Consider the following 9439-nt stretch of genomic DNA (forward strand, 5'->3'; position numbering starts at 1 on the left):
CACACACACACACACACACACACACACACACACTTCTCATTTAACCACAATTATCTAGGAGGCACAATTTATATGGATAGTATTAATTTTTTCCAATAAGCTGGAATGAAAACAAGCAAAAATGAAATAAAAGTAATGACTTTCTACTTGCCTTTTTTTAATGTAAGGAGTAGAAAAGTAGAAAGTACAGATAATTGTGTGAAAATGTAAGAAGTAGAAGTAAAAAGTAGGCTGAAAAGTAATTACTCAAATAAAGTACAGATACCCAAAAATTCTACTTAAGTACAGTAAAGAAGCATTTGTACTTAGGTACTTTACATCTCTGGTCATTTTAACCTCATGAGGTTAATATTGTGGCCATACCTCCCTAAACATGCCAGCAGGGTCAGGCTTGGTTGGATGGGAGACTTGGGAATACCAGGTGCTATAACTCCAATGTAGGATTTATACCTACATTTGAGAAATAAAACACTAGCAATGGAAAACCTGCTGAAGGTTGACAAAAAAAGGTCAACACATCAGATTTGTTTCCTTTTGCTGGTTTTTCTTTTTTATTTATACAGCATCTGCATTTTAAAGACATGTAGATGCTACTGTTTTCCTTAAAACACCTCCATCACCTTCAGAAAGTAAAAGTAAGCAAGGAAAATAATGCTCGCTAAGGTAGAACACTCGTGAAGGCAGCATGCTGCTCCTGAGACAATAAAAGAAAACCCTGATCACCCCTGTTTGCAGAAGGAAGAGTCGTTCGCGTGTCTCCAAGGAGAAAGCCGCGGCCTGATTGGCTGAAAGCTTAGCGCACAAAGTCCACGCAGGTGTCACGGAGCCTCGCTCCCACCTGGCTTTCAGTCACACACGGACATGAGGATGAGTGAAGACCATGGAGATTTACACAGGTATGTGAGGCTTTTAGTTTTCACTGGTTAACTTCAACTTTGTTTAATATAAAAACAACTTTACATGAAATTTACTATTTTTACTTGTTTATATCATTTTAGACCATTTTTTCTTTATAAAATAATAGCCAAATTAGTAGTTATCAGGGTTTAAACTTGCTAACTTTAGTGTAATTACAGTGGTAGTAAATCATCTTTTTGTAGACTATAGACAAAGATAAACAGTTAAATATTGTATTTCAACTAAAATCACCATMCTTTTTTAAAAAAGGACAAAAACTACGTCTTTGAATAATTTGAAGGCAGATGATTAAAGCATTGTTTACAATTATTTTGATAAAAGGTATATTATATGGTAGTTCATACATTATTCCTGTCAAACAATACGCACTGATAAGAAAAGCTTGGATAGTTCCTGTTTTACAGCTACAATTAATAATAATAAAGCCATTATGTTAGTTTCCCATAGCAGTTAAGTTTATTGCTTAAAAATATGCAGTCTTGTAGCAATAAACTCATGTTTTTGCAGCTTTGGCTACTGTGTTGATAAAAGTATATGAAGATAAAGTTTTGAATTTTATTTTACCACATGATAGTAGTTAAATCTAGGTAATGTGGTTTGTAAAAACTGTATGATTRAGGAGGTGTTTCCAGCTATGTGGGTTAGTTGAGTCATAAAAAGATTTATATCAAGTTCTCAGTGTAATAAAATTAAACTTTGACCTTTTTGGAGCAGGACAGATGGGGATGATTACACAGTGGTGTGGTGATATAGCGCTCTAAAGTTTTACAGCAGTGGGGTTTCGTGGGAAAACGATGTCCAGTGAACAAGCGTGCTTTTGTGCTTCGGCTGAACCAGTACTCCTCACGTCTCAGGTGTTGAAATTTATCCCAAGGTGAATTTCTTTTCACCAGGATGAGACAGTGGGTCTTTTACACACAGACACACACAAAAAAAAATCCAGCTCAAAAAACAATATTAGTGAAACATATCTTTTAGTCTAGAAAATATAAAGATGCTCACACCACTGCTTTAGGGTATTTTTACCTGATCAAGTAACTGAAGGATAAAGGAGGTAAGGGTTTGGGTAAGCTGGGTGTTGTGCAGCTTTCAGGAGACTATTGCTGCTTACCTGCACTTCCTCTGAATCTGATCCTTTAAAGGAAGATTAGGGGAACCATGTGTGCTGTAATCCACGTCACATGACGAGGGGACGACACGAGTAGCTGTCAAACACACCAAGCTATGAAAGCCTGACTGTCTTAGCCAGTGAGGGGTTATAATTGTTGAAAACTCATCATTTTATAGGCATTACTTTAAACTTCCTGCACATGTGACACCACAATGCCACAAAAAAACCAATCCTTGTTGAAAGTATATAATTAGAATAAATCTGYGACATATTTGTAATTCTTGATCAATGTAGTTGCAACCATAACAGCTACAATATGAAACTTTTTTTATTACAAGGTTAAAAATGTTAAATAACATTGAGCTAACTTCACATCATGTCATAATTTTACTTTATTATGTTYGAGCTGTTTTTATTTGTATTTTTCTGTGACGTTAACAGGACAGTTCATGGCGAACACATGGTTTTCAGTTCTGACAGTCAGCAGAATGTGACTAAGATTGCTGTGCTGCTCATATAAAATAACATGAATGTGCACTTCACTGAAAACTCCTCTGTGAACAGATTTAATATAGTGCAATAACCTTTTCTTATTATAGCATTTTAAACTATTTCTTATGCAATTCTTGACAGTTATAATTAAACAAATTGCAGCAAAATGATGCCACAAGCTAAAATAAAAGCTAATGTTGGCCAACAATGGAAGCACTTTTTTCATAACTGTGTAGGTCAGTATACGGAGAGTAAATCAAAGACTTTTCACAGATCTGTTTCCCTTTGCAATGGGTGAACAAGGTCAGTTAATGTAATCTAACGCTGCGTTTATTCTTCTTTCATAGAGTGAAACAACAGCCTGTGCCYCTAACTCTGGATAAGTAGGGCACTAAGATGCCCAGAAATGGTACCTGGCCAAACGAGACTAGAGACGATGGCCGGCATGTACAGCGCTGRCAGCTGTGACAGTGTTGTTAGTGCCACTTCAGGCTTTGTAAGTAACTGAATTTACCTGTTTAAATCTAACAGTCTGCAGTGTTAGTAATCTTGTAACTTTAAATATCAAGACAAAACAGAGACCTGGAAGGTCAAAGCTGAGGGGATGCTTTGGGTTGATTGGTGCCCATTGGTCTAAAAGGTTTTAATTTAAAATAAATGTTTGTATTTCAGAGTGATGACAGTCTAAAGCACCTTTCTGCTGAAGAAAARGCCTGTCTTCTGTTCTTGGAGGAAACTATTGAGTCCTTGGATACTGAGGAGGACAGTGGAGTTTCCACTGATGAACCGGACCAACTGCCCAACCCTGGCAACYTTGCGACTAAACTTGCAGACCTGTCAGCCTCCATGAGCAAAAACGACCTCAATGGTACGTTTATTGTCCGAGAACAGATGTAGAATTGGTAAAACAATATTTATTGAAAACACCGGACAAAAAAAAGAACACTATTTTGTCTTTCAGGTTCAGAGAAATCCGCTCCCAAGGAACACATCAGGAAAAATGCTGACATCACACACATACAGAGCTACCTTGTTCCTACGCCATTTGTTGTGGCAAATCATTCCGTGTGTTCAGTTCCCAGCGGTAAACCATTCGGTCTTACAGAGAAAACTGTTCAGTTTAAGTCTAAGTTCACGCCGAAAGTGACCAAACCTGCTCAAGAAMCCAACCAGAAACCTAGTGCTCCTCCGGTACCTTTAGAGGTCAACGTTGTCCTTCCTCCTTCCACAAAACCTAGAGACCACATAGTCAAGACGGCTGAAAGCTCTTTACCTCTGAGAGGACCTCTGTCTTACGATGCACTGGTTCATTTGCGGAGGAATGCCTCCAAAAAGAAGACCCCTTTATGCCCCACAATCGATCACACTATAGACTTGAACAAACATTGCTCTGCCCCAGTGGAGGGCCCAAACATTGGAAATCTCTCAAAGTCTGTCAGATTCCACTTAGAGGACCGCAAGTCTAAGACAGGACCCCCAGCTGTGGCTCCAAAACCTAAAAAGATTCCTGTTGACATAGCCATGAAACTCCAGAATGATGGAGGCGTACCGCAAGACGTTTCAGACAGTGTCAATCACGCAACAAATCCACAGGTGGTGAGACAGGAAGCCTTGCAGAAACTTGGCCTCCTGAAAGACCAGGAGCCCCAGAGTGGGAAAAAAGCGCCGCCATCTCCTCCTAAACCGTACTCTTCTTTGCATCAAAAGGATGACAGATTCGCGAGCGGTTCATCCACCTGTAATCCAACGAGGAACTTTTCGTTGACTTCCTCTCAAGCACTCGCAGAACACAAGAACAGGAATCTGCAAAGTGTTGATCCGCATCACTCCTGCAGAAATAACCAGGAGTCTGTATCACATCATCCACCTGAGTCCAGTAGGTTGAAGGGTTCAGGTCTGGATCACTCTGCTAGCCAAGACTATCACACCAACAGTGAACCGGCAGCCAAACCAAGAAAAACCACCACAGCTCAACCTTCCTCTGACAAACCCTCAGATCTGGTGGGGTACACTGTGATGGTGGTGCCTGGGATGGGATCTGATCGAAAGGAAGCTCTCAGGAAGCTTGGCCTGCTCAAGAACTAAACCTGGTGATCAGCAGTAGTCTGGCCTAAATGCAAAGACCTGAAAAATCACCTTAAGCCTAAAAAAGTTGGAATAGTAAATTGTAATTTGATATTTTGGTAAATCTCCAGAGAAAACTATGAAAAATATGAATATTTTTAGAGCAAATATACAATATACTCACAAATTTAAGGAAAATCTTATTTAAATTGAAGGCGCTCACTGAAAATGTGCCTTGCACATTTTAAATTCCACAGAAATACACTGTTTATGAGTTTGTCTGTGTAATGGCTCATATAACTACTCTTTAACTRCGATTGTAATAAATCTCAGTTAAATATAATATCTGAAAAGGCACAAAACTGAGCTAAACTAAGCGTATCATTCCTCCTGTTTTCACAGACGTGCCTGAAAAAAGAGCTGCTGAGTAAAACTTTGAAACAAAGCTTTCGTTGTTACTGTGTTTTATAAACCGATAAAGTTATCACAAATACGACTACCTTTTCTAGTCACCGTGAATGTATTTTACTGCGTACTTGAGTGATCTGGTCTTTAAATGTGAATATAGTTTGTTGGTTGTAGGTGCTGGAGCTGTGATTATTGGCTAAAAAACAAAGATGATTATTAAACCCTTTTTACCACCTTCATCATTTTCATTATAAATAAAAATTCTGGACAAAATGATTTGTTTAATGAAATCTTTAACTTTACATGTTTTGTGTTTCTGTTATTGTGGGATATTACTGCGACCATTAGTCTTCTTTCTGAGTCTTTGTCATGTTTAATGTCTGATGTGTGAGCTTTTTTATTTAAAGCAGCCACCTGCAGATCGTTTGTCCCTGGTCATTTTGAAACGGGAGTGCTTCGTCGGACTCTACCGTTACAGAATAAATATGAACCGTACTCCTCATCTTACAGCACTCAGCTGATGACAGCTGCTCTGCTGTTGTCTGATTATTGAGCACCACCTCCTTGTGGCGTCCAGGATGTTCAGTCCGTCTCTGGGTAGCTCTGAACACAACAAGGTGTCACATTTAGAAACGGACACTACTCATATAATATGAAACAATGGACGAGGAGACATATTTGCTAAAATGGGAAATATAATCAACATGCAGAGGTGTGAATTACAGAACATTTCCARGTTATCTATTTAAGAAAAGAGTGGATTTTTTTTGAGCGGTTGCAGTTTGTGTATAAAAAAATAAATAAATGTACCTCTTATACAGAACTGACAACATATTAAAATAACTGATACAAAAAAAAACAATATATTAAACCCAGATCAAGTTTAATGATTARTTTGGCTCCAGGGTCACCTCAGAGCCCACAGCGCTCTGCATGACTTCCTGTGTAACATAAGACCTGTCAGTTCTGCTGCCGGGAAAACCCGACCCGTTTGTTACAGCAGAGTCACACATTTACTAAAACATTACAAAGCGGCCTAACATGCTGGATGAGATCTTTTTACCACCTCTGTTTTTACTACTTTCTAATAAAGCTGTAATGCCTCTGTATGAAGTACATTTAATTAGCCATAGCAACAAAGATAATAATTAAAACTGTAAAAAAAAGAGGCATTATTATATTTTACACTCATTCTGCACGTCACCGTTTGATTACACTGTAAGAATTTCAGAACAGCATTGCTGTAGGCAAAATGTACCTGAATATTAATATTTATAAGATRCAAACTGATAACGATGTCTACAAAAAGTTAACATGAATTAATATTTGTTCAAATTTAAAGGGGCAATATCATATAAAATCAACTTTTTTTGAGCTTTATATCATGTTATGATGTTATCCTCTCATCAAAAAGCAACAACTAGCAAACCTCCTGGTGAAAACCATGTCTGCTGAGCTCCCCTGAGCTTCCGCATCACCYGTACGGTTTCTTTAGAAAACGTACTTTCCGGTCCGACAGTAAGGTTCACAYGKATCCCGAGATGCAATTTTCCAAAACCGATCTCGYATAATGTTGCTGCTTTTTTAATTATCATTACAACAAAGCATGCTACGACGCTCCAGGTTGTAAACAGCAGAGAAGCGGCTGTGATGACGTGCTGAAACGGGCGTGACGGGATCAGAAGGAGCTTCTTAAAGAGACAGAGGCCAATTTCAAGGTGTTTAGAAACAGATGTGATGAGGAGTCAAGTTTATTTTTGATTTAAACATAAAAAAAGCATTTTAATAACAACTAAAGGTGRCATAGTTCCTTTATTATGGTATTGAATTTCAATATATGGATGGGAAACACATATTTTTTTTGCCCCTTTAACAATAGTAGCTTTCATTTAAAAGAAAATATAGTCAGAAACATGAAGAGATGGGTTTGGAGCATGTCGTGTGCAAGTCTGTTAAAAGTCTCTTCACTGTGGAATATGAGACTTGCTTTTTTTGCGCTTTRCCTTCCCATTGGACACCGGGACGTCCAGGGACTCCAAGCGAAAAGGGCGAGGGAGGACGAGGTCTGATCTGATGGGGGGGCTCATGTTGGACCCGCTCACAGTGAGGTGGGCTGCCATGTGGGCCGATGGAGAAGAATCCAAGAGACAAACAAYGAAAGAGACGAAGAGTCAAACCAGATGCAGCTAATATTTTACTTTCGAGGGGACTAAGACTTTAATTGGGTAAAAGCGTTTTCTGTCTAAAGATAATAACTATGTTTGTGTTTTTTGTTCTAACGGTGTAAACCGGCGTCTCACCGTGTCCCTTGGTGACATCGACACCCAGCAGCTGAGTGGCTCTCTTTGACTTGAAGTAGCTGCTGGCGATGTTCTCGCTGTCGCTTCGATCCAGCATCTCTTTGTACCGGTCCTCTTCCACCTGTTACAAGACACAACGATTAGCCTCTGCCTGACTTTAAAGGCATACAAGTTCAAACGAAATGGTCTATAAAACAATTATACACACCATAAACTGCTCTGCAACATCAAAACCTGAATCTTTGCGAGTTAAAGACTTTGGAGGTACAGCTACAAAAAATAAAAAACATTTTTTATTTAATTAAAAGCTCATTCTATACTATATTTTTTCTGCGTTCCTCCTTCAAAATGTCTCACCTGAAGGCAGAGTTGTTTTTTGCATCGTCACATCAGGCAGCTTCCAGGTGATGCTGTCCTCATCCCAGACAGCTTCTTTTTTCAGGCGGTCCAGGTTGCTGTAGTTGCAGTCGCGGCGCACCAACGGCACCATACGCTGAAGCAGACCGTTCAGCAGCTGGCCCTCCCTCYCAAGACGGCGAATGGTTGCCAAATAGTCGTTCCTCTCCACCTCGAACTCTGCCTGCAGGTCCCGGATCTCCAGTCTGGCTGCTTTCAGCTGTTGGACCGTAATGTGATCTTAGATGAAAACTGATTTAAAAGCCACAGTTTTCATTTTAGTTTATTATGTTTAAAAGTCCTCCTAATTTGTTATTTATTGAACCTGGAGTTTAGTTACATTTTAAATGCAATAGCGTTGATCGTTATAATTTGTCTTAAAGTGCCTGTGACATGCATGTCCATGAAATACAAAAAGTCAAAGAAAATATATTTATGTTTAAGAAACCTGGCATAATAYACCTGCTTTTACTTGTTATGTCACATAACTGGCACATGTTCTTTAGGATTTGGCTCAGCTACAGTGAAACAGGAAGTGACATCAAAGGGGAACTCTTTGAGAAAGAAAACTTCCTGGTTTTTGTTTAATTAAACAATATAATTTGAACCATATGACTCTCTCATCTTTATGATAATGATTAAAATAATCTAAAGAAGCATCCGATTTTTCTCTACTGTCTGTGTTGTCGGCCATTTTAGCAACAGTCTYTTCACATTCAGACATTCCCCTTTGACATCACTTCCTGTTACTTCACATGCAAATATCTCAACAACTGTTCATCTCAGCGGCACAAAATCTTTTTTTACATTATGTTACCAGTGTTATCGTTCCAAAAATACATTCATATTTATTACAAAAATTTAATGTCACAGGYACTTTAAAGATTTGGGCCACTCTAGGCTAATTTCAGATACAAATTCAAACACTTATTAACCCTTCAGTTTTTGTTTTACATTTACCCTGAATATATTAGCCACGCACCTTACCCTGGACTTTGACCAGCATCTGGTTTTTGACATGAACCTGGTCCTGAATTGAATTGTAGACATCCAGCATCACATTCTCACTCTCCTCTGTGTCTTCTGACAGAGCGTTTATGAGCTGAGCTTTTCTTTGATCTGCTAAGTTTTTCCTCTGCTGTTGTCTCTGCTGTAACTCTGAGTTCCTGGCCTGTTCTCCTCCTATGACCTCCTGCTCCAGCTGCTGCAATCTGGAGAGAGATGAGGTGTAATAAGGATCAACTTCTCTGTTTATATTAGTTATCATTAAGAAATAACAGTGTTCACAGTATATCAAGGTATTATAGGGACTGGTATTCCTTACGTTGTGGGACAATTTTTTGGCATACRCACCTACTTGTGGGGACCTAATGTTACTTATGGGGACCTGACTGGTACTTATGGGGACATGAGTCTAGTTCCCATGAGGGGAATTGCTGTYGGTGGGTCGGGAGTTAAGTTTAGGACTAAGGTGTGAATGGTAGGTACCTGTGAGATTATAGGGTTAGGGTTGGTGGTCAGGGTTAGGCTGTAGAAAATAATGGAAGTCAATGCCAGGTCCCCTTAACAATAGCTGTACCAGATTGTGTGTATTTTCATTTTAAGCCACATGTATGATTCCACATACACAGGTGTGTGTGTGCCCTTGTTTTTGCTACTTGGTGTGGACATTTTTTTTTAGGAAAATGCAGCCTTGTGGGGAACAAATGCTCCTTGTGGGGACCAAAGCCCGGTCCCCACGACTTTGGAG

The 9439-nt window shown here is 39.1% G+C and overlaps 2 protein-coding genes across 2 annotated transcripts in view; one reads left to right on the top strand and one right to left on the bottom strand.

Annotated features, from left to right (window-relative positions):
* Positions 1–2755: 2755 nt before the first annotated feature.
* Positions 2756–5269, top strand: zgc:158258 (specifically androgen-regulated gene protein). The gene is made up of 3 exons (XM_014009584.1): positions 2756–3017; positions 3194–3389; positions 3483–5269. The coding sequence occupies exons 1-3, from the start codon at positions 2928–2930 to the stop codon at positions 4604–4606; spliced, it is 1410 nt and encodes a 469-aa protein (XP_013865038.1). The 5' UTR covers positions 2756–2927; the 3' UTR covers positions 4607–5269.
* A 1459-nt stretch (positions 5270–6728) lies between these two features.
* The window catches only part of kif17 (kinesin family member 17), a gene marked incomplete in the record, with an annotated part of 16871 nt that continues 14160 nt past the window's right edge, over positions 6729–9439 (bottom strand). Inside the window, 5 exon segments of the mRNA XM_014009583.1 lie at positions 6729–7106; positions 7294–7414; positions 7502–7563; positions 7651–7909; positions 8672–8900. Of these exon segments, the coding sequence (XP_013865037.1) occupies positions 6958–7106; positions 7294–7414; positions 7502–7563; positions 7651–7909; positions 8672–8900 (820 nt within the window).

Source organism: Austrofundulus limnaeus, unplaced genomic scaffold (assembly GCF_001266775.1).
Source record: "Austrofundulus limnaeus strain Quisiro unplaced genomic scaffold, Austrofundulus_limnaeus-1.0 Scaffold59, whole genome shotgun sequence".
Taxonomy (NCBI): Eukaryota; Metazoa; Chordata; class Actinopteri; order Cyprinodontiformes; family Rivulidae; genus Austrofundulus; species Austrofundulus limnaeus.